Source organism: Lissotriton helveticus, chromosome 3_1 (genome assembly GCF_964261635.1).
Source record: "Lissotriton helveticus chromosome 3_1, aLisHel1.1, whole genome shotgun sequence".
Lineage (NCBI taxonomy): Eukaryota > Metazoa > Chordata > Amphibia > Caudata > Salamandridae > Lissotriton > Lissotriton helveticus.
The window spans coordinates 1060651512-1060676789 of NC_136061.1; the positions used below are offsets into that span (position 1 = coordinate 1060651512).

The 25278-nt window shown below is 40.6% G+C and overlaps 1 protein-coding gene across 1 annotated transcript in view; it reads right to left on the minus strand.

The window, feature by feature from the left end:
* Nucleotides 1-25278, minus strand: part of XIRP2 (xin actin binding repeat containing 2) — a 1179469-nt gene that overhangs the window by 100291 nt on the left and 1053900 nt on the right. The window contains exon 6 of the mRNA XM_078681625.1: nt 3810-3876. Within this exon, the coding sequence (XP_078537751.1) occupies nt 3810-3876 (67 nt within the window). The remainder of the gene's footprint in view (nt 1-3809; nt 3877-25278) is intronic.

The window sequence follows — 25278 nt, forward strand, 5'->3', positions numbered from 1 at the left end:
AATGATTGCACAGTGCCGGATTCTTGTCCGCACTGTGCAATCATTGAAAACGACATCTTGCACAGTGCGAACATTCTACTCGCAGTTCGCGTAGTGCTACGCGTAGCTCGCATAGTGCACTTCGCGTAGCTATGCATAGCGCTACTTCACGAACTACCCCCCGCTCTTTATTACTGCAAACTAACGCCATGAGATTTGTCGCAATAAGATACACAACAAAAAGAAATCACCAAAATAACAGTACAGAAGTGTACAGCATAAAAATCTAAATAACCAGTTCATGATTTAAAAGTATCAATGAAGTAAATATAATTTCCACAGGAGAAGAGAAAGGAGGTTGTGCTAGATGTAAGTGTATTTTCTGGCTCCGGAGTTCAATATGACAAGCACCTAAAGCACAGCCTTAATGGGGCTAGAGGCATCCTTTATTTATTGCAATCTCATAATTGCTGGTGTACACGCAGATGAATACCCACGTCTGTACCACTCTCTACCTTTTAGAAGCAAGAACTCCGTTGTTTTAGATTCAGTCATAAAAAGCGTGGGTCATCAAACATCTGATGGATCTATGTGATACGTTCGTGGTTGCAGCTGCTCTACGCAACCACCCCTGCGGTTCATTTCAGTCCTGATGAGACCCAAGTCTCTTGCAAATGATCGAAACGCCGTCAACAACAACAAAAAGACAGATCCTATGAATTTGTGAAAATACACACTGGTACCCTGCCCTTTGTGTTTAACTTTTTGTAGTATAAATGCCTGTCTTTTGAAATAATAATCAATATACCATTTATGCTCACTTAATTTGTCAATCTTCTTCTTATGTGGCTATGCTTTCTTCCACTTGAGGTGCTTACAAAGATCTTTCCACAATTCTCTGGCTTGCAATTTTCTGGTCTTCATATTGGTTTGTCTAAAAAAATTATTTTGATTTGGCTGAATCGAATAGGACTATGAAATACGGTTTGTTTTTCCATGTAGATTAATTGCAGACAGAATTTAGTTTGTCCTACTATTTCAATCCGTTTAAGCTTAGTTTAGATTAAGTCCTTACAGGACTTCTTGTACTATTACATTGTATTGCCTGAAATAAGCGCCATGTGAACGCTTGTTCCAAATTCTACATAAAACTTTACATGGCATAGCTGCAGGCCATCACTTTTGGACAATTAAAACAAGAAATGGCTGCAGAGCCCACTTGTACGCGATGGCTGATGAGCATCCTTCCACTGCCCGCCAACAGCTGCAAAACTCGGAACATTAAATGATAACATAGGTTGATTAGTGTTTTATTTTTTTAACATGAACAAGTCTTTGGGGCAGGGCAGACTATGGCAAGCTGGAGGGGGAGTGGTGGACAGCACTGCTGTCAGTACGCATGTCTGTTTGGTCGGCTTTCTAAGGACGGCCAAACCGACATGCGCACTGAGCGGTCTCCATCTTGAGCTGCGTTGCCAGGTTAGGTGCAGCAAAGCCCAGGCTCCCAGTATACCTGGGAGCACAAATCGAGAGCAGCGCCAGGATTGGCTGCAGGTGAGTCTGGGAGCCTGTGCAGTGCAGCAGAAGAGCCTCCCCCCGCCCCGCCACTGCACGGCTGACCTCTCTGCACTATACACTGGGCATGACTGCTGGTTTTGTTCAGGGCAGGCTACACAAGAGACTTTACCACGAGCCATGCCCTCAGTGCAGTGCAAACAGTGCATGGCAGCAAGCCCTTGAAGGTTATTATTAGATAACCAGTTAATTGAAGGCATGGGTGCAGGTAATACCCTGACAATCTTATGCAAATCACACAGTTGAAGGGCAATTAATTCTCAGAGAGGAAGCAAGGATACCAAGGGTCTCAAATCATGGGTAAAGTACCACAGTATAGCCATAAGAGCTGTTTGATCCTCACACATCTGCACCTTATTGCTGATGCACCTGCTGTACTAATGATATATACACCCCATGCCCTGTATGTATTGCTGACATGGCACGTGCACCTGCCCTTTTTAGACTGTGCACAGTATAGGGCACCATCCACGCTCCTTGCATGCATGAACAGAATGACAGTGTGGACCCCGCACAAATATTGAATGTAAGCGGAAGGCAATAGGAATTATGGGTCAATGGAAAATAAAATTATGCAGCGGGGATGGCTAAATTTTGGAACGAGGGAAGGCAATTCTGCACATATTCTGTGGAATTATCTTAATGCTATTTCAATACATAGTGAGGCAAAAGGGATCTCGATATTTATTATACAAAATACAAAGGTTGCTGAAAAAATAAACCTATACACATCAAATTTAACAGATACTTTTCAAATATTAATCGGGTAAAGACGGCCATTGCTCAGGCCCATTTTGTAAAGTGATTGGGTCATTTAAAATTCCCTGCCGTAATTGTAATAGCAGTGAGCATAAAAACACACTCTCTAATTACTTCATCTCTTCTACCGCACTTCTCTTTTTTTTACCTTTCATTCCATTAGAAATGCGAAGCAGCATTTAGTGCTAAAAAATGCGAATCCAAACGTGATGCGAACAGACAACCTTTCGTGTTCAGTCATTCCTTCTCCCTACGTCTGCCTCTTTCTACAGCTCACTATCCTTCTGGGTAACACGTCGTTCTCTCTTCTCCACCTGTAACTACTTCTCCTACCTCTCTACTGCCATACTATACCTACCTACTTCACACCTCTCTCCTGTGATACCACTGTCGATGCCGCTCTGTTTTACTCCTGTGGGAAACGTGAACCATCTCTCACACTGAGCAAGGAAGGAGTCAGGGCAGGAAAGAGAATGAAGGAGAAACTGATCAAATTAACTCATTAGTGCAAATCATCAGCGTAGTGATTTGATTTTCAATGTTATAGCTAGAATTTTGTGAATGTGAATATCAGGCAATTATGCAAAATAGGCCTATATTATATTCTGATGTTATGCACTAATGTTCTTGCTGTTGCATTGCCAAGGAAAAACAGATCGAAGCGCAAGAAGGAACGGCTTTGCCAATGTCTTTTAAATCTATCACTTGGCCATTTGGCTGGCACACCAGGCAGCTCGAGTTTATAGGTAAATTTGCATGCTCCCGTTCTGGGCATTTTTGTGCGTAATACAATGTTTTTTGGCATCACAAGCGATTCAATAAGCTAGATCTTGGCAATAAAGTCTAAGTTGGTGCACGAAGGGCCCGACAAACTTACTGGCCGAGGCTCAAAACTCCTTAAAATGGCTTTGATAAACAAAGCGTTGGTCTTGCATTAGAAGAACACTTCGCTCTATCTCACAACCCCAATTCTTCTTCTGCCACTTTGTACCTATTACTAGATCACTACCTCTCTATTTCCGTTACCTGTCTCTATCGCCACTCGACTCCACCTCTCTACACTTCATTCCCCTAATTCCAAATCACATACCTCTATTGCTCCTAATAACCTCTCCTGTTTAACCTCACCTTTCTCCATCACTCCCAGCCCTCACTCTACATTCTAAATGTAAATCAAAGTGAGAGAATGGGACAGATCGAGTCAAACCAGTCAACTCGCAATCACATCAACCAGTGTTGATGAATCCTTATGTTACCTCCATAATGCTAAGGCAATAGTTTCAAGAGAAAGGTAAGTCTTTACATATGGCAACATTTTCTCTCCCTGTACATTTTCAGAATTAATTATTTAAATTCAGTACCAGATGAAATATCAGATCTTTTCTTAAATTATGGTAAATTACTTCAGAAAAACATCAAAGAAATATCATACTCTCTGGTACAAAACACAAAACACAGCTATTAGCATGATAAATCAACTAAAAGAAATCTCTTACCCGCAAAGTCTTGATGGAAATTTGAAGAAATGTTTGACTCATGAAAACTTTGTTCTTGGGTAGTGGCCTATATATAAAAAAGGTAATAGTATTGAGTATAACAGAGTACATCCTATACAAATATTTTTCACATTGGTATAGTTCATGAAATACAAGTGATTAAGTACTTAGGTATTAGAATCACCTCCATCCTTTATTTAATGTTAACCTCAGTCTGTAAACAATTGAGTATCGAAGCATTTTACAATCAGCACAAATGTACAAAGATTAAAAAAATAAAAAAAAAACACTAATACAAATGAGTAACTACGAAACTAGAAGGGACATAAAATCTTAACAAAAATTATGCTCAAAACATTTATGATAAAGATTACAAATATTAAGTGCAGTTTATGTAGTCTCCCATCTGTGTGGAATAAGTGGAAATTGGTGATTCTGTGTCAAAATTGTATGATTTGTTAATGTTACACTAATGTACACTATATATATATATATATATATATATATATATATACATATATATATATATATATATATATATATATAGTGATTTTCAAGACTAAAGTTGGGCATAGTTTATGTAGGCCTCAGTATAAGTGTTTAACGCGAACACATAGGTGTTCCTTGCCTGCTGGGCATTTTCATCTTTCTATTGTTTAAGGAGCCAAGCTAGAACTGCCAACTTTTAAATAACTGTATTCTCTTGTTAGACATTTCTGAGTGAACGTTTATCTGTGCTTGTTCCATGGAGAACTGAAGAATGAATCTCCACAACTGCAGCGAGGGCATGCTGACCTCAATGTATCATCCTGCTAAAATATCATCTCTTCAGGGCCTCGAAGTAGAAATCTTACGGAGTGTGATGTCTGAGAATACGACTGAAATTGTCTTATGGTGAAATGTTCAATCCTGTTTGGTTCTCTTCATGGGAAACATAGGATGTCTTTTTTGACTGTAAAGAAATGTCGGATTTATTTGTGCATTGCTGAGCTAGTTAGATTCAGATGCCCCTTTCACGCTCTTAAGATTAGACACTTCCATTTTGCACCTGTCCGAGAGAGTTCGACTCCTCAGCAAATCCATTCTCACTTACTTGACTGAATCTTTATATGACTCGGCCTTTATAGGCTTTACATGCTGCCACATCCTGGCTCTCTTCTCACAAATTTCTCTTGGTGATCATTAGCTTACCTATTAGGGAATCTTTCCTTCAGGGAAAGCTAAATTTGCTCACATTTCCTTTATGACAGCTCTTACCTTTTTGTCTGTAATTGCTATTTATGTTTTGATTTGAGCTTTATGTAATGAAGATATTAATGTACTGATCCTTTAATCTTGAAAACCCTAAAGGATTTGAATTTATAACGTTGCTAATCTGCTAATAACTTTTATGGTTTGCATATCCACTACTATGTCATCATTATGAGGCCTAATGTGCTTCACTGTCATTGCTGTATCAATGATAAATTGTTATTGCTGAGTCCGGGGAATCGGGGATAAAGGTCCAGCCAGTTGAGTGCAGCCTGAACTTGAGTTCTCGCCAACGATTTGCACAGTGTAAATCCCATCCCAATGCAACAAATCTTAATCAATGTGAACATAAACATGATGGGTCAGTTCTAAAGTTCTATAATAATTGCAAGCAAAAAAGTACTGCATTGGATAAAAAAAAAGCAATCAAGGTGACAAAAAATGTACACGACGGGATATTACAGTCCGAGTATAGGAGAGGGGAAAGAAGCAAACAGATGTACAGTTCACTATGGGGATATCTCTCTTCAAGATAAAGTTGGTAGATAATCATAATGACTATAGCTCTACCTGAACCAAGACAATGACAAGACTCTTGTCACACTGGGTCATTTTCAATGTAAGCACAAGAACTCCACATTTTTGTATGCCCTATTTATGATCTTGAGATTAAAGAGGAAAGGTTTTGGATGTGATTGACTACAGAGCCCTCACTCCTTAATAGCTTTGTTAAATCTAATCAATATATGGCATCCTCGAAATGTTGGAGTAATAGGATTTATTTGCTTTTCTTTTCCTCATATAGCTTAATCACAGACATGCTAGTTTTAGCCGCCTTGAGAGATATGGCAATTTTAGTTAGTCCTATGAAATTCAGTTAGAGATCATTTTACCATCTACATTTCTATTCATGCTCCCTTAGAAGATGGACACTGGATCACCTTTTTCTAATGGAACATTCATTTTGTAACTTTATTTACTCAGAAATTACAATATTTCTGGGTTCAAACTATGTCTTTTACATGTCCTTATTGTGTGATAGCGTTTGTATACTCACTATTACATCATCAAATATAAGAGTTGTGTCAGGAAAGAGCAGGTATTGTATGAAGTACTCAAATCATTCCAAGATGCCAATCAAGTAGGCCATATTTCGGATGATTATTTATGATGATTATTTATGCGGCATGAGTATTATGGAAATGTAATTATTTTAGTAATAAAAAAGCACATTGACCTGAGAAACCTTGATAAATTGACCTTATGTTAATGTCTATTGATTCTGTATAGTGGAAAATTACCTACAAGCTGCTTTGGTGTTTGAAAAGGTGCCATGGTGTTTGGAAAAATTAGGTACGGAAGTGCACGTGGCAATGAAAGCTAGGAAGTTTAAAGTCATGATTTCAAGGCTTTCTGTAATGAAAGGAACTGATTGCAGGGCCCGAAACTGTGCAGGAAGACTGTTCCAATGTTTGTCAGCCAATATCCAAAAAGCATGAACTCCCATCCAAGAGCAGTAGTGCTTGGGAACCGAGAGTGACTAGATAATGTAAGTCAACAGCCTCGTACACATTGGTGCAGTTTCTGCAACAGATTGACAGGAGCAAATCGATGTAATTCTTTAAGTGTAATATACTTGGACTTCAAAAGTTAATGAAGAGAATTAAAACAAGAGGAGCCTGAAGAATAGTTGGAGGGACCAAGCACTAACTGGTAAGCTCTCCAGTAAAGGTAGTAGAGTAAATCTTGGAATGGGTTCACAGATTGCGCTCAAGCTAGTTACTCAGTATGTCCCAACCATGTAGAGTGAAGAAGGAGGTCAGTTTAAGATTAAAATGTGGGAAAGACACACTTTTAGCGAATGTTCGACATGGCCTTTCTGCAAGGCCACAAGCAAACTTTTTGCCTTCCTCCTACCCTTATTTTTGCTAAATTCGTTTTTGTTAGCTTTAGGACTCTGGGCACTTTACCACTGCTTACCACTGCTTAAAATATGGAAACATTGGCTTAATCACAATTAGCATCTTTAAATTACTTCTACGTCCCTAGTTAAGTGCACTACATGTGCCTAGGGCCTCTAAATCAAACGCTACTAGTGGGCCTGCAGCATGGATTGTGCCACCCACTTCAGTAGCCTTTTAAACATTTCTCATTCCTACCATTGCAGAGGCTGTGTGTGAAGTTTTAAACTGCCATGTCGACAAGGCAAGGTAACCCTCTTGGCATGCCCAAACCTTCCTTTTTGAAACATATAAACAACTCCTAAGGTAGGCCCTGGGCAGCCCACAGAGTAGGGTGTTGGGAATTTAAAGCACTGGACGTGTACTTTTAAGTTTTACATGTCCAGACAGTGAAAAAAAATAGTTTTTCACTACTGCAAGGTTGATCTCTCCCATAAATTCACATTGGGCTTACCTTATGTCACCGTATAAGTGTTATTCCAAATTGGGAAAAAATTACTTTTCAAGTTTGTTGTCTTTGGACTCACAGTTTAAAATCTAAATTTATGGTAACGTCGGATTACATGTTGCAACTCTTTTAGTAAGTTGGCATTTTCTTACTTTAACCATTCTATGCCTTCTACCTGTCTCTGAATACAAAATTTGGGGTGGGTGCATTCCCCCTAGACAGCCACAGAAAATGGCATCCTAGGTGTGACTTGATGATACTTAACTGGTCATGAACTGACTTGAGGGGTGGAGCTAAGCACAGACCCACTTGCACCTGAATAGCTGTGCAGTGTCGCCACACAATAGGCCTAATGACCCTGTATTGTCACTCCAGACAGCTTGAAGCATGGCAGGGGAGGAAGGGGATTTCTCCCACTTCAAAGCCACTGTATAGATGCTTTCCCCACCTTCCAGAACCAGGGCAACAAAGTATAAACACTGGACGTCAGACATCACCTTTTCAGTACACTTGCGGATATTCTGCCAGGAAGAAGGGCTGCTGTACTGTTACAAGTACTGCCACTCTGCTGGACTGCTACTCTACTGTACTCCTGCTTTGCTGTGCTGACCTGCTGCCCTCTTCCCTGGGGTGAGCAGGACTGGACCTGCATCTCTCCAACCCAGAACCAAAGTGACTCAAAGGGCTTATCTGCGTGCCTCCTGTTCTGAAGTCTCAGGAACATCAAAGTCTTCCAACCACCCTGCTACAGCACCTGGACGCTACCATCTGTGACTCCTGCCCTGCCAAGTGGTGCCAATCCAGTCCTGTGCCCTTGGAGCAATGAGTCACCACCTGGCTGCCCCCCACATCTTTGTCAACACAACCAGGATTAAGGTACTTTTGTTCAGTGGGCCTCACTGTGACTCTGTATCTGGCTCATGCACCAGCTTGGTTGGCCTGAACTCTTGACTTTGTACCGGTCCAGCGCGACCAGACAACCCACATAAGTGCTTATTGCTTCTAAACTCTATACAGCAGTTTATTCTCTAAACATTCATATCTCAAGTTCTACTTTTGGATGTTTGTTGTTTTGGTCATTTACTTCATGAAATGACACTGTATTTTTCTAACCAGGTGAGGTATAGATTTGTGTGGTGTTTTCCCTGTTTTTCTATTTTAAGTGTTCACAACTACTTTACACATTGCTTCTTGAGTTGAGCCTGACTGCTGTGTGCCAAGCTACCAGAGGGTGAGCACAGGTTAATTTTAGGGTGTGTATCTGAGTTACTCTTACTAAGATTGTGGTTCCTGCTTGTCAGGGTACATACTTTTGCCAAGCAGAAATCCAATTTCAAAAAGTGAAGGAATAATTTTTGAATTATTTATACAAACATAGTAGAGCACAACAAGCTGCAAGAAAATAAAATATTTGATAAGGCAAGAAATGTGGGTGACCTGAAACTGACATACAATAAGGACTAGGCCAAACATCTAGATTTCCTTACAGCTAGATATCACTTAAATGAAATTTGGGAATTGTTACAAGATGAATAAATAAAACCGATGAGGAGAGATCATTGGTACAAGACATGCAAGCCCTGACATCCGAATATGTAAATATGTCACATCTAGTTAGCCCCTTCGCTGCGGGGGTTATTCCCCCACAGCGCTGGGGGGAGGGGGGCGCGCACACGCCCGCACGCTCGTCACAGGTGCATTACCTGCCGTGGAACGCTCGCACAGCAGGGGAATTATCTTCACATGCGAGCGTTCCACGGCTCATGACGAGCTGAGCTCGTCATGAGCACCGGAGCGCCGTGGCTCATGATGAGCTCAGCTCGTCATGAGCGTGGAAGAGGTTAAAATCAACTTGGATTCGAAAGATGGATACTGCCATAGGATATTATTAAAAGTTGATTTAGTTGGAGGATGAAAAACCTATAGTTCACTACTGCCATGTGCAGTACCAAGGAGTGAAGGGCCTAACACTAAGAGCCTGATTATAAGTTTGGCAAACAGGGTTACTCGATCACAAATGTAATGGACATCCCATCCGCCTAATTACAATTCCATTATATACTATGCAACTTGTAATTTTGCAGACAGCATATCCATCACACTTGTGAGGGAGTATCCCATAGGCCAAACTCGTAATCAGGCCCTATGTATTTACTCAGCACTATTGGCTCCAGGTTGGCACATGTTAAAAATGTATTTTTACTTGCCCAATTAGATAAGGCACAGGAAAGTAGAATACTGTTAACTGGGGCTTAGGAAAAAAAATGATGCTTCGAGTTAGTGAAATTTAGAAGCATAATGAAGTTTCTCCTTGTAAATCAAGCACTAGAAACATATCAATATTGTATCTGTAAAGCATTAATTGAAACTTTGTACTGGGTTTTGAAAAGGTGGTAGCATAAATTGACTGACTAATCTGAAGGTATGTTTTGTGGAAAAGATCCTGAGCCATTCATGAGAATCATTTATGTTAGGCTATTTGCTGGCCCTTTTTGTTTTTTCTACCACTCCTTCCACTTAATTTGGTTCCAATGTCCTTACATGTGAGACCACTCAAATGGCCTGCAAGCATCACCAGCCCTCTTTCTCAAGACTTTGTCACAATGTGTGGATACATTTAGATAAGGATTTCTATCCATAATGCTGAGCTACTCCATGCTGATTTAGAGCCTTCAGTTTGACAATTTGGAAGCCTCAAGCTCCTCCTTTTTTAAATCTGATTCCAAAGACAAATATGACTTAGCGTCTCAGTCTTTGAAATTAGTGCTATGGGTGTTAATCATAAACTGCTCTCTTCTCTTCCCTGTTCTTTGTTTAAGAAGAAAGTGCTTGGCTCTTCCTTCCTCCAGTGTGTGCGTCTCACCCACTTCTCAGGGATGTATGACTGAACCACGCAAGCCATTACCACGCATGGCTTTACAAAGTGGTCAGTACAATGACCACGACACTAACGCAAATACCTTTACAACTTAATTCGCATTGGTAAGGCATTTATTGTAAAGGAATATGCGTTGCAAAAACTTACCAGTTAAGTATAACCCCAAATTGAAATAAATATACATATATATATATATATATGTACCAAAAAATGCCCAGCATTTGAGGCCGCACAACACTGCGATGAAGGAAACATCCTTAATTAGAAGAAACAGGCAGCTTCCGATTCCGTAATACATCCTGTGGCCTGACGCGTTTCGATGGACTTGAGGGGATAAATAGTGCTTAAATGGACTACGCTGCCCAAAATGCAACAAATTCGGCATTCGGAAGCCAATTAATAAAATGGGCGGCGAGTCATGCACGTCATTTTTTCCTGCTCACGAGGCCTCTGAAGAGATGGTGAAAGTCCATCGAAACGCGTCAGGCCACAGGATGTATTACGGAATCGGAAGCTGCCTGTTTCTTCTAATTAAGGATGTTTCCTTCATCGCAGTGTTGTGCGGCCTCAAATGCTGGGCATTTTTTGGTACATATTTATACGGCTGCTCCACGCCGTAGAGGGATCGCACCATCTGAAGAACTTCATGGATGCGGACAGGGGGAACCCCTCCCCCTGTAAATGGTACTGTGACTTGTAATTTAACAGGCAAAGTCCGATTCGGGAAGCCTAATGGAGGGCTTGAAAAACATTTATCCTGCAATCAATCGTGGGCATGTTACCCACTGGAGGGGATAAATAGTGCTTAAATGGACTACGCTGCCCAAAATGCAAAAAATTCGGCATTCGGAAGCCAATTAATAAAATGGGCGGCGAGTCATGCACGTCATTTTTTCCTGCTCACGAGGCCTCTGAAGAGATGGTGAAAGTCCATCGAAACGCGTCAGGCCACAGGATGTATTACGGAATCGGAAGCTGCCTGTTTCTTCTAATTAAGGATGTTTCCTTCATCGCAGTGTTGTGCGGCCTCAAATGCTGGGCATTTTTTGGTACATATATATATATATATATATATAGGCATATAAACATCTTAATGATCCAGAATGCTATACACAGATTGATTTCAAGACTACAAGGTTGATTCAACAAGCCTATCATAAGGAACTTTACGGATGGAAAAGAGATGGTTTGTTATCCAAGGATGAAATGAACTTTTTACAAAAAGATCACCCAACATTACCAAATATCTATTTCATCCCGAAAGTTCATAAGGATGTTTTTCCAATCCCAGGGCGGCCAATAGTATCTGCTATAAATAGCTTATTTGAAAATACTTCAAAGTACATTGACCATTACCTGCAAGACTTCGTAACAGAATTACCTGCTTACATCAAGGACTCAACTGAATTCCTCAGAAACATCAACCAATGTAATTGGTCAGCGGAATATCTGCTAATGACAATGGACATTGCTAGTCTTTATACTAGTATTTCACATGAAGAAGGCCTAAAAGCTGTCAAATTTTATTTGGATAAAAGGCCTGTCGAACTGTACAAGCATAATGCCATGCTGATCACTATGATTGAACGCTGCCTTAACAATAATGTCTTCCTTTTTGATGACAAGGTATATAAGCAGTTGCGAGGTGTGGCTATGGGGGCATGCTTCTCCCCCAGCTACGCGGGGCTCCACGTGGGTTGGTGGGAGGAGCATGTCCTCAAGGTGGAATATGCCACAGCTTGGAGTAACAACATTGTGAAATACATTAGGTATATTGACGATATTTTTATTGTCTGGAGAGGAAGTGTGGAAGAGGCCAATTTGTTTGTATCCAGTATTAACAAAAATAACTCCAATTTGAAATTTTCTGCTGAAATAAGTAAACATAAGGTCAGTTTCCTTGATGTTCTGGTTGAAGTAGTAGACAACACCCTTACAACAAGTCTCTTCAGGAAAAGCACAGCGGGAAATAGCATCCTGCATGCACAAAGTTTTCACCCGCAACACACTATCAGAGCAATCCCCTATGGGGAGTTCCTGAGAATACATAGGACTTGTAGTACGGTAGAACTCCGTGATAAGCACCAAAATGAGGCAAGTTCCCGTTTGGAAGCAAGGGGTTACAAGAGAACAGAACTTAACAAAGCCAGAACCAAGGCAAACAAAGTTGACAGGATGAAGTTATTAGCAGAAACTTCAACATGTAAGGATGCGACAAATTTAACAGACAATGGTAACGAAATCAGATTAATTACCGGTTACAGCAGACAAGCCCGCTACATTTCAAATCTGGTAAGAAAACAGTGGCCAGTAATTTTGACAGACCCTGTATTAAATGATATCTTACCAGAAAAACCTACAGTAACATATAGAAGGGCTTATAGCATGCGCAATAAGCTGGTATCCAGTGCACCAGAAACTGTGAAAAATGATGATTGGTTGTCACCCCGTAAGGGTTTCTACCGCTGCATCTCCTGTCGCGCATGCCACTTTGGCATTAACACCAGGACCTACACAACTCCCTTTGATCCAAAGCCCATTGCAATAAAAGCTCACTATACCTGCAGGACAGAACTAGCAGTATATGTCTTAACCTGTACTTGTAATTTGAGGTACATAGGGAGTACCAAAATACCTGTATACCAGCGTATCCTCCAACATCTCCGCGCTATTGTGAACTGTGATCAGAGCTACCCTGTAGCTCGACACTTTGACCAATTTCACAACAGAAACTTATCTCATCTAAATTATTTTGTTATAGATGCGGTAAGAGCGTCTAAAAAAGGAGGGGACTACGAAAGGAAATTAAGACAACTGGAGTCAATGTATATCATAAGACTCAATAGCAAAATTCCCGCAGGTCTCAATATGGGAGAAGATTTGAGGAACTTTCTATAATTCTCTGTACATAACCTTTTCAGATATAATGTTTCCCATTTAGTCTCAGAATGCGAATACCAGAATGTATATATATCTCCCACTGTGTGACCCTTGGAGCAAACAGGATGTGACGTTAACATCCGAGAATTTAACTAACATTAGTCATATTGACTTTCACTTCATTTGATCAATATTTAGTGTATTGACACAGTATTGTCTCTTTTTTATATCTCAAGTTTGATGTTGGATTTAACTGGCACATAATTTGTCAAAACGAGCCTGATCGCTGACATTTTATCACTCCCCCACTTTTTGAAACATTATGTTTTTTATAATAGGATGGACAAACTAATGCATTGAATTACAAGTTTGAAGAGGACATTTTGAATTACTATATACATATGAAAAAATGGTGAGGACAAGAGGCATTTGTGCTCTTCATTTTAGAACGCACTCAAAAAAATATGTTTTGTCGATGGTCAAGAATACTTACTGGGGCATTTGTGCTTTGGAAACAGTATATATATTCATAACTGGAATTAATCCTAGTTGAATTTATAGTTATGGAATGTATTATTATTATAATAGATCATTGCAATAGTTGGACTTTATTTGTATAAATTGTTAAGCATTAGTTTCATTGATTGAACTTTGTTTTTTGACTAAGTTAAGATGGCCGACACAAAAACTTTGAGCAGCATTACTTACTTTGCTTTGTATATAAGTCCTTTCACCATGTTTCCTAATTTTGCCAAAACGCGCATTTTCATTTAACCGCGCTTTTTTCAAAATGCAATGTGTACTATAAAAATGTCAGTTTGTCCACCCGACCGCTAACAGTGAGCAAGGGCGTTCACGCCCGAAACGCGTCTGTCCGATGCTCTCATGTGCACCCCTGCACTTATGATTTAAATAAACCACGACGAATTGAAAGACTGGTTTTGGAGCTTTACTTGTGTCTGCGCACTGGAGAAAGTGCTTGGGAGGTTTCATTGCACTGAAACCGGTTGGAAGCATATATATATATATATATATATATATATATATATATATATATATATAAACACACACACACATATATATATATATATATGTATGTGTGTGTGTGAGTGTGTGTGTGTATATTTACATATATATATACACACATTTATACAATTTGTTACTGACAGATATATATGTATAAATATATATAGTTTGGAACATCTATATATTGCCATATATATAATTATGATTTTTTAAATATATAATGAAAAAAATACATACATATATACACACACACACACAGATGCATAAATTCTCCACCACAAAACCCATACCACCCTACCCCCTAAAAATACCCTTACCACCCAGAAAGCCATACCCCCTAAACCTTTGAAATACCTTTGCTGCCCCAAAAACCTTACCAACCTAAACCCAAAAAACCCCTTACAACCCTACAACACATACCCACCCTAAACACCCTTTACCACCCAACAACCCATACCCACCCTAAAACCCTATAAACGCCCATTGACATTTGAGATGTCATCAGTGATGTCACCGACCATGTCATAAGTGATGTAATATGTGAGGTCATGAACAGTGCATTGACCGAAATCTGAGCCCAACTATAACGTTCCTGTAACCTTTAGTTTTTTTCAGTGATTATATGCTTACCTTTAAAACTTTTAGAATGAATATGCCTTTACCATTCATGCCTTTACAACAAAGTATGCTGTAAAGGCGTGGGTGGTAAAGGCATATTTGTGCTGCAGGGGTCAGATTTCAAACCCCAGGTACAGGTACTTAATCAATACACCAATATCAATTAGAAATCGAGTTGGAGTGCAACCCATACACAATGCAACGAGCAATACTCCACAGGAAATGTTCAGTGGTAATAATCACTCCCACAAGATAGGTTCAGGGACACCGTGAAACTCCAACCTTTCTTTCATAAATGAATAACATACTCAAAAGCACCAAGAAATAGGCCATGTATTTAAATCTTTTATTTTAAAATCCTAATAAAATATAAATGGTAAACACACAGAATGCAAAAATGAAGGCACGGAAGTCTATCTTGATTAAAAAAAAAAAAAAAACAGCATGCACAGTTCTAACACGATTATTGAATTTTTAGGATCTTAACCCCTTGAGCTACTTCTAATTGGTATCCTAGTTTTAGCTGAAGCAGTAAAGAGCAAGTCTGTGTCAAAGTTTCTCAAGATGGAATGGACAGCATACCTCTTTTTTTTAATGAAATTGTTTTTCAGCTATTCTTTATTACAGCTTGTTTGTGGCCGGGAAGTAAACAGCGACAGGCTGAAGACCACTTTTTCTCGCTGTCTTCTCAGATGAACACCCACTCTGACTGTACTGAAATGCCTGAGTTTCTACAGTATCTTTTAACCGATTTTATCTTACAGTATGAAAACAAATGAAGGGCCTGCAGGCAAAAAAGCACCAATAAGACTAAACAATCATGGCAATAAATGCTTGATCCCGATTACATTGGTGGCTACTGGTAACCAGCATTATAAACTACAAAAACATGTCAACCTAGATAGTAAGCAGACATAATGTAAACATGTTTATGCATGTCTTGAAAACCTATCACTTTCTATGAGCGTAATAGAAGAGTCTAAGGATATGCAGAAATTTAAAGAGTGAAGTCTGACAAAATCAAATGCTAGAAATAGACATTAATTTATAGCAAAGGTGATTTAATTTTAAAACAATAATAAGAGAAAACAAGCATTGGCATAGCCAAGAGATCTAGCCTTTGGGACCTTATAAGTGTTTAGCCATGAAGCTCATATGTACATGGAGTGCCCAATCGCAGAGTGATGCACACTTCTGTAGGCCAACACTGAGGAGTGCAGAATTGGGTAGGAAAGGCACCAAGAGTGACTTGGTACCTAGTGTATCAAGAGTGCGTTTTCTGCGAGATGATGATGATGCAAGAGGAATGGTGCTGGGCAGGAGATGGGTACTATAAAAACAAGTGCCCATTAATATCTATGGCTTGTGTGAATAAAAAACAACAAAGACATCATGTATCTTACCTTCCTTTATGATCATTATAGCCTCAGGCAGATGTTGCTAGGCATCCATAATTCATTAAAACAAGGAGCAACTGTTCTATTGTGGTGTAGAACAAAGTAGGTTATGTTTAAGTTGTCAGCGAGTTTGTTTTGCATTTTATGTTGTCCATATTTTGATGTTTATTGTACGATGCTTAGTACATGTGCAGTGTTCAATTCATTTTTTATTGCAGTACATGCACTGGAGCCACCAGCAGTAGGGAACGGTAAACACGAATAGAGCTGGCCATAACACAACAACCAGTATTACACGGCTGAGCTTCGCACAAGGGCAGTAGGCGACTATCTCAGAATGTACAAGAAAGAAAGTCAAAATATACATGTAAGTGGCTCTTGTTGGGGGACTCCCACGTGTTTTGATGACCAAAAATTACAATTTAGCAGCAATTAAAGAATCAAACAACACAATGCATTACAGACAAAAGTTTACTGGTCAACATTTCCTTTTATTATTTACAACATCTGTTTCCTAATAGTAATGTTGTGTTCCTGAAGTAATGGGGGGGGCAGGCGACGGTGATTGTGGAGAGGAGTAAGAGAGGGATTTAATGTATGAGCAACACGAGGGAGGGTGTGGGGATTAATGAGAAAGCAACATGGGGGAGGTTGGATGTAGGCAGTGGAGCAAAGCACACAGACTAGCACAGCATTAAGGGGGCCAGGTGACAGAGAGCATCATGGGAGAGATTTCCATTCAGAAGGCTAAAATATATGTAGGGTAGCCGGGACAGTCAGTTATGTTTTCGCCCCTCCTCCCACATTACCAGGCAAACACTACAGCAAGTTTTACCCGCAGGATCGGCTTTTGAACCCTTTCTCTCACACACAAGTGCACACACCCACTTAATGCACCACAACAAACAAAATTGCTGCAAGTGGACAGTGCAGGAAAAGATTGCTAGCCATTTTCGTTTGGTATTAATAAAGCAGAAACAAATATGCACTTTCTGGGCTTCCAGTGGAAACAAGCATTTGCAATGCAATAGGTCTCGCATTTTAGAAACGTTGACGTATTGGTATTGTAAATGACAATCACTTTTATTATTGCAGGTGTTTTTTTTAAACAAATAAATGGCATTGTCATTTACAACGCCAATGGGTAAAAATATCGCAATTGTGAGACCTATTGCATTGCAAATGGTTTTTTTTCTGTTCCGATGTCCCATTAATATATGTATGTGAACTTATCACGCGGATTGCTCTAGTGGCACGTGCAGGCCCTTGGGGGGAACCAGTAGATTGTCTGGCAGGCTGAAATATGCCTGTCTAAGGCCTGCGGGGCTGCGGAATTCTAGGGTCTGTCACGGGGCTTAGTCAGCGCCAGTGCTCAGAACCTGCTGGCAATTTTTGTAAGAGGATCCGGCGTAATGGCCAGAGCTGCCAACTTGGAGCTGGGGGAACCAGGTTCGAGTTGTGGCGTTGAATCAAAAATCTGTGATTCTGGGCAAATCGCAGAACTTTTCTCATACGTACCACTAATGTATGTCTCCTTATGTAATGTAACTAGTGCTTATGTAAAGTGCTCCAATACATTCTGGTAGAGTACCTGCTTTATCAAACTGGGAAAAAAGTGTCTTGTATTTCTATAGGTTCTGAATCGATCCCCCTATTCCTGACCCTATTCTGGTTAACCTACCTAGCTAGTTAACTAACAGTCAGCCCATGAGGCAAGAAAACCCCCATGATGCAGATACCGTTATCTGACGCAGTCACACTACGGCACAGGAACGTGTTATCTGATTAGGTCATAACGCTTGAGATCTAATTAGACAAGCGACATTCCTCCAGCCCCTGATAAGGCATACGACGTTCTCATAACAAATCAAACCTATGACAACCTGGATAATCCGTGCGGCCATTGTTTTGATTTCACAGAGAACTTTAGTAAAGAATGTGCTAACGAGCAAGTCGTATGACATCTTTATTGACGTACCTATGTCCATCCTTACGTCAATCCCGGCACCTTTAAGGTATAAATATTGCCGACCTTGCCCTATGCAAACACACGCGTGGTGACAAGACGGAGCAGCCATACTTGCCGAAGCCGAGAGCAGAAGCAGACCCCGCAGGCAGCAGCCCCGCCTTCCTGACGCGCTGAGAGACGCGCTGCTATCTCAAGCCGAGAGACCCAGCACCGGCGCTTCCGGGTAGCCCTCGCAGGCAGCCTGGAATATCGAGAGCAGAGAAAGAGATACCATTCCTCATTCATCCTAAATTCCAGGTACAGAACTGAATAACCCCTCCTAGAGAATTCTTTAGTTATTCACTTGGCAAAAACAAACTTAACTTAAACTGTAACTTTCTATTCCCGCCCACGCATTAGACTTAGGTCAGGTACACGGGGTAGGCGTATTTAGAAACACCAGTTGAGTACGTTTAGTCAAATGTATATGTGTATGTAAATATATTTTAATCATTTTAAACATCATATGGCTCAGAAACCATATCAATGTTTTTACAGTATTATTTTATACTATTGCTTCTAATGTATGCACTTTACTTAACTATAAGTATTGCAATAATATCGATCCATTTCTCTTGTACGAGAAAAGAGACTGATCAATAAATAACACCTTTTATTGAACACGCCCGTCTCTTCCTTTTCTCTACATTCTGATGAGACTAAGAATGCACGTACTGACTGAGTAAAATAATTGCCTTGTGCTCACACGACTCTTGAGATTGACTCTTGATTAGGGGAGAGCAAAGTTGTCATGTTCTATGGTTGTCAGAAACTAAATCCCTTCTTGTCTAATCAGGGGAGTTAATCCTTCCTTGAACATTCGAGAAAGTTTCTAGCGAACTCTGAGCTTAGCTGGCAAACCCAAAAATTAAGTCTAGTATCGACAGTAGTAGACCTAGTTAACGTCTGGCCTAGGCCTTTACTGCTGTAGGTACTATTCCAATGCGCAGAGCCTATTGGGAAAATAGGAGCTACACTACATGGCGCCCAACGTGTTTGGAAAGGGCGATAAAACTAACGTAAGACATTTAGAGTAACTCAGTCGTGCTTTCTCACTCAGACCCCTTTTCCCAAATACTCCAAAGACGTCTGGAGTGGGTGAAAGGTTATTATATCCTCCAAAACCTCGCAGGAGGGAACTCCTATGTATGGTTCTTGGTCTAGTCAACGTTGAAGGATAAAACAGTTCCAGAATATTGTGCATCTAATCTCTGTTTCCATAAGAAACCTGATCTGCAAACAAAAATAATACCATCCTGTCAGTAAAATGGGAGACAGTGATGGAGAAAGAGAGGCAATTAGATTAGCTACTGAAATAGCAGATGCTGATGCTACCATGCAAGCAGCAGACGTGGATATAATACTCATTCCGGTCATTAAAAGGAGATCTATAACCTTAAAACTTATAGAAAATGGACTGACACCTAGAGGTGGCACAGTCATATTCGTAATTGAGGCACACGAATATCGGCAGACAGAGGTATACTATACATGGATACATTTTCCAGCAGCAAATGATGTAACAAAGTACTTCCACTATTACAAAATAGAGGAACCTCCTAATGAGTACACTCCTTTCGAGGAGGTGGAAGTACCACTCAAATTTCAAGAGCATTTGCTCTTATTTGATGGCGCCCTAAAACATAACAATCACATTACAAGGCTCGGTCCTTTAGGAAGACCAGGAGCAACGTGGCCGGTCCTAGCCGGATACACACCACATCCAGACATCGATAGAATGCCTGCAGCAGAGCTGTTAATACAGCTAAAACAACTACTAAAAATTCATAGACAATTAGTTCAGTATGTAATGCGGACTTCAACAATTCAGCCAGCGATTAAACTACCACAGCTGACCCCTCACCAGGGGAACACAAATAAAATTACACCACAGAACATCCAATCCTGCCTAGGTAAAGTTCCAGCTAAACGGGAACAGATACCATTCTGGTTGGCACAGAAAATTACCCAAATAGAGGCGGTGTTTCCTGACACCACCCCGCTGGAAAAACACAGGATTCTGACTATATGTCTCCCAATGGGAATCGCACCACACATTGAGGACTGTGACACTTGGGGTACAGTCTTTGCTTCCATCTATACAAAAACGCACGGTGTTCCATCCATTTCGGTAATACCAGATGTGCTAAAACAAATTCAAGATGAATACGGTCCAGAACCTGCTTTAACTCTTGGTATGAAATTACTGAAAGACTTCAAGCAGGTCTCGGCTATATTATTAGCCAACATAAAAGGTGAAGCAGCAAACGTGGCGATCCGCCAGAGGTTAAAAGAGACAGATATAGCAGACCAACCAGCTGAAATTGCCAGAATCATAGAAAAATCCTATGAAGAACTAGGCAGAGATAGTCTAGGTGGAATACCAGTAAAACCGCAACTGACTACTAGTCCAGAAAAAATATTTTTTAATAATAATAATTCACCAAAAAAGAACTGGGATGGAAACAAACAATCCAATCCCAAAGAAAAGAAATTCCAGTCCAGAGGAAGGTCTCCTAGGCGAAGAGAGAAATCTCCAAACCCGAGACAAAGGTCACCCCAGAGTGACCCCTCTGGGAATAAATATAACCTTAGAAATAGGGATAATATTAAAAAACCTGATAGATATCAAGACATTGATACACGTCCCTCTCAATCTTTTCAGAATTCCTCGCAGAAATCGGAAAGAAGAGGACGATCAGAAGAGCACGCCAAGTACAAAGACAAGGAACCTGCTCAACTGAAAAAGAAATCACAATTTCCAAAAAAGAAGGTAGCCAGTATCAAGGTAGTTAAAAATGCCGAGAATACTGAGGACACAACTGAAAAACGGAGAGTGGGCTCAGACAATGCTAGACAGCGCAGCAGAGGTGAGCATAGCTCGCAAAGTCCTTATGAATCATCTGGAGACAGTGGACACGAATGAATACCTTCAAGTGGAAACTGCAGATACCAGAGTTAGCAAGCCCCACAAAATATACGAGATAACATTACGTATAGAGGGAGATAAGACTAGGAAAATTAGGGGACTATTTTGGGATAACCTCTCCAAAGGCTATGACATCCTTCTAGCTGAAAAAGACTGGCCACCAGAGTTTGTCAGGGAGTGCCCTCATGGCGAAGAGGTAATTATGCCTGCCTTCTCGAATCAAATACCGATTCATAAAAAATATACACTTGCTAGAAAGTGGGCAGTGGCCTTAGCACCTGCTTTATATAAAAATCATGTAGGATGGGATGAGGATTCTCCTCCTCACAAAGTCCAGTTAAAATCACAACCAACTGCACAAAGGCAGTACCCAATTAAGCAAGAAGCTAAAAAACAAGTAAATGAAATACTAGATCAGCTAGAATACCAGGGGGTGATTGAAACTTGCACCTCACAAATGAACAATCCTTTGTTTCCGGTCGCCAAACCAGACAACTCATATCGTCTAGTTTTGGATTACCGACACCTTAACACATGTTGCAAAACCTTTGCAGTGCAAAACTCACACAGTGCTGCACTAATGAATAACATAGTGCGCAAAAAATACAAAACAACCTTGGACATCTCCAATGGATTCTTTTGTCAAAACATAGCACCAGAGAGCAGATATTTAACAGCTTTCTCAGTAAATGGCACTCAAAAACAATTCTGTCGGTTAGCCCAGGGGTACAAGAACAGCCCGGGGGTATTCTCAGCGAGAGTAACAGAATTACTACAACTATATGATGATGAAGCATTATCTTATGTCGATGACATTTACTTAACAGATGATGACTTGGAGACTCACTTGAAAAGAGTGAACACCATAATACTTGGTTTCGCTGCAGAGGGTTACAAATTCAACTTCAAAAAGTCCAGAATTGCCCATCTGACGGTCCTATTCTTAGGATATGAGTTATCAAGTGAAGGTAAAAGCCTGGCAGACAATTTCCTAGAGAAATGTGCCGTTATCCAAGCTCCTAAAACACTAAAAAACCTACAGTCAATTCTAGGCTTCCTAAATTTCGGAAGAACATATATTGCAAATTACGCAGAAAGGGTCAAACCCCTTTATGATCTAATTAAACCAGACTTTAAAAGATCCAGTTGGACTCAAGCACACACAGAAATTTTGAGATCCTTACAAACAGACATGCTAATTAAAACAAAATTAGAAACCCGTGATAATACACGCAACCTTGTGATCCGAGTCATCCCAGGGAGATGCGGATTCACATACCTAACCTCTAATGAGGGAGATAAGGTACCAATTGCATTCAAATCACACTTGTACACTAAGGCTGAAATGAAATTTAGCCCAACGGAAAAAATTCTTACAGCAACACAGACAGCTATAGCAAAAGAACGAGCCCTGGCACAAGGTAAATGAATAGTAATCGTGACACCAATACCAGCCTTAGAGGCGGTAACAAAGGCAAGCATTCCAAATGCTAAAGCACTCCATCCAAGATGGATACAATGGGCTAACTCTCTTGCTGCAACAGACGTGGTGTACGAATTTGATCCTTACTTAAAAACACAAGAATTTCTCCAATATGAATTTGAATGTCCTCCGCCAACCGAAATTCTGCCTCTAGAGCACTACGGCTGTATAATATATACAGACGGATCAGCACAACCCGCAGTAGGGGGTAAACAAGCTTACAGTGCTGCGTGCGCGATTGTTAAAGGTCGTTGGCACGAAGGGAAATTTAAACCAACCCTCACTAAAACACAATCTCTAGGAGATTGCACAGCTCAGCGAGCTGAACTACTAGCATTCAAGATGGCGCTTGAAAATACCGATCGAGAATTCCCCACACTTATAGTGTGCGATTCGTATTATTGCGTTCAGTCTTATAATGAATACTTGCAGATCTGGCTTCAGAACGGTTTCAAGGATGCGAAAGGTGGCACAATCAAGCATAAAATGCTCTGGGAACAAGTAGCTCTTTTACAAAAAGAACTACCAAAGACTCACGTGATACATACACTGAGTCATCAACGTGATGGCGTTCACGTTGCAGGGAATTCATTGGCTGATGAGGCCGCGAAAGCAGCTGTGCAAACGGCTTCCGTAGCAGCCGTCACCCGGTCAAAAACAAAAATAGACAGCGAAATATTACAAGCTGTCAGCGCTTCAGAAAAGGATTCGATAGAACCACTCCCAAAAGGCTTTCCAGTAAAATACTCATACATAACTGATGAAAACAATGTTCCTTTTGCTCGAATCCCTGGAGTGGGGGATAGGGCAATTCCAAACATGGAACACAGATTAGGACTAATAATAGCGGCACACGAAGGGCTTGCTTCTATCCATGCTGGCGTCTCAGCCACAGTATCATTATTAAAACAGAGATACTGGTGGCCACAAATGAGAAGACAAACAAGGAACTATGTTCTAGCATGTGAAATATGTCAAAAAATGAAAGTATCAACTGTGAGACGTCCAGCACAGACGCCCCTTCTAATCTCGGATAAACCATTAGCATGTGTTTATCTAGACCACTGCGGTCCCTTACAAAGGGATGGTAACTATAAATATATCTTGGTCGCAGTGGACTCATGCACGAGATTCATATGGATGTGGCCCCAGCGAACGGCTGACGCCAGAACTGTTATAAAAGATTTGCGGGTCTTTATCGGCACATACGCAATTGGCATTCTGCATTCGGACAATGGTCCTGCTTTTAGCTCTCGGGCTTATAAGGAGGCCATGGTCAGCATGGGCGTGCAATTGCGGTACTCTTGTCCATTTCACCCTGAGGGGAACGGAATTGTTGAAAGAAAAAACCGTGACATAAAGCAATCTATAACGGCAAAGGTATTAGGTTCGGGAGCTGGGTGGGTCAAACATCTAATAAGTGTCCAACGTAGTCTAAATAACTTGCCAAGAAATTCTCTGAAGGGATTCAGTCCGTACGAATTATTATTCGGAACTAGGATGTTGATCTCTGACCTTGATAGTCAGACTTCAGTGGTAATAGAAAAAACCTTTGATGTCAAAGACCGTTTGACTATTTTGCAGGACTTAAACAAAACAAGAAAAGACCTGAGCAACATACAGTTGAAACAACAGCCAACGACCACTGAAGATTCACCACCTGTCCCAGCAAGACCTGTCTGGATTCCAAAAGTCGGGGATCTAGTCAGGGAGAAAATCGCGGTAAAGAAGGAATTTGGGCCTTCTTACAGAAAAGCAGTTCCTGTCTTGTCTGTCAACGGGACAAGATCAGTTGTACTACCGCCACTTGCTGGAAAAAAGGAGAACCGAGTTGTATCCATCGACCTGGTAAAACCACAACATGTGGCCGATAACAAACAGTAGGCCAAGTGGACTCCCAATAAGTAGCAGAACACCAAGGTTTGCTACCAGTACAGAGGTCCTATCAAAGAGGCTCATCACATTCGAAACGCCTACAGAAGAACAACAAGGACTATGCAACAATGCAATAGAACTAAGACCTCTGAAAACCCAAATAAAGACATTTAGCAGAGAGACACCAATCTATACTGAAGTACCAAGTGAACATGCAAAAAACAAAAATCCTGAACCAATTGGAACAATTGATAGAACTGCATCTGGTTACTTCATCAACTTCGATGATTCCTCTGACGGCTTCAGTGAACAAAAGACACAGCCATCATCAAAATCCTTTAAAGACAAAGCAAAGGAACTTTTGAAACAACTAAAAGAAACATATCTGATTTCTCCATGGATTGAATTTTGGGTGGGTTTTGGTGCATTTATCCTCATACTTTGGCTCATCATGGTATTTACTTTGGGACGCTTCATTGAGGGAAAATATGCTAAAATGGACACAGCAAGTCAGAACATCAACTTGGTCCTCAAACCACAGACATCTTCACACATCTAGAAAAGAGAACTTTCTTCAGAACTTTCTTCAGCCAACTTCACAGCAATTCCGATACCTGGTGGGGTAGCCTGGGACAACACTGACTATGAAATTTATGGTCCGGTCGAGATCCTGAAATATCCACACCAAATCAAGATCTCCTTGAGTGATTTTGCA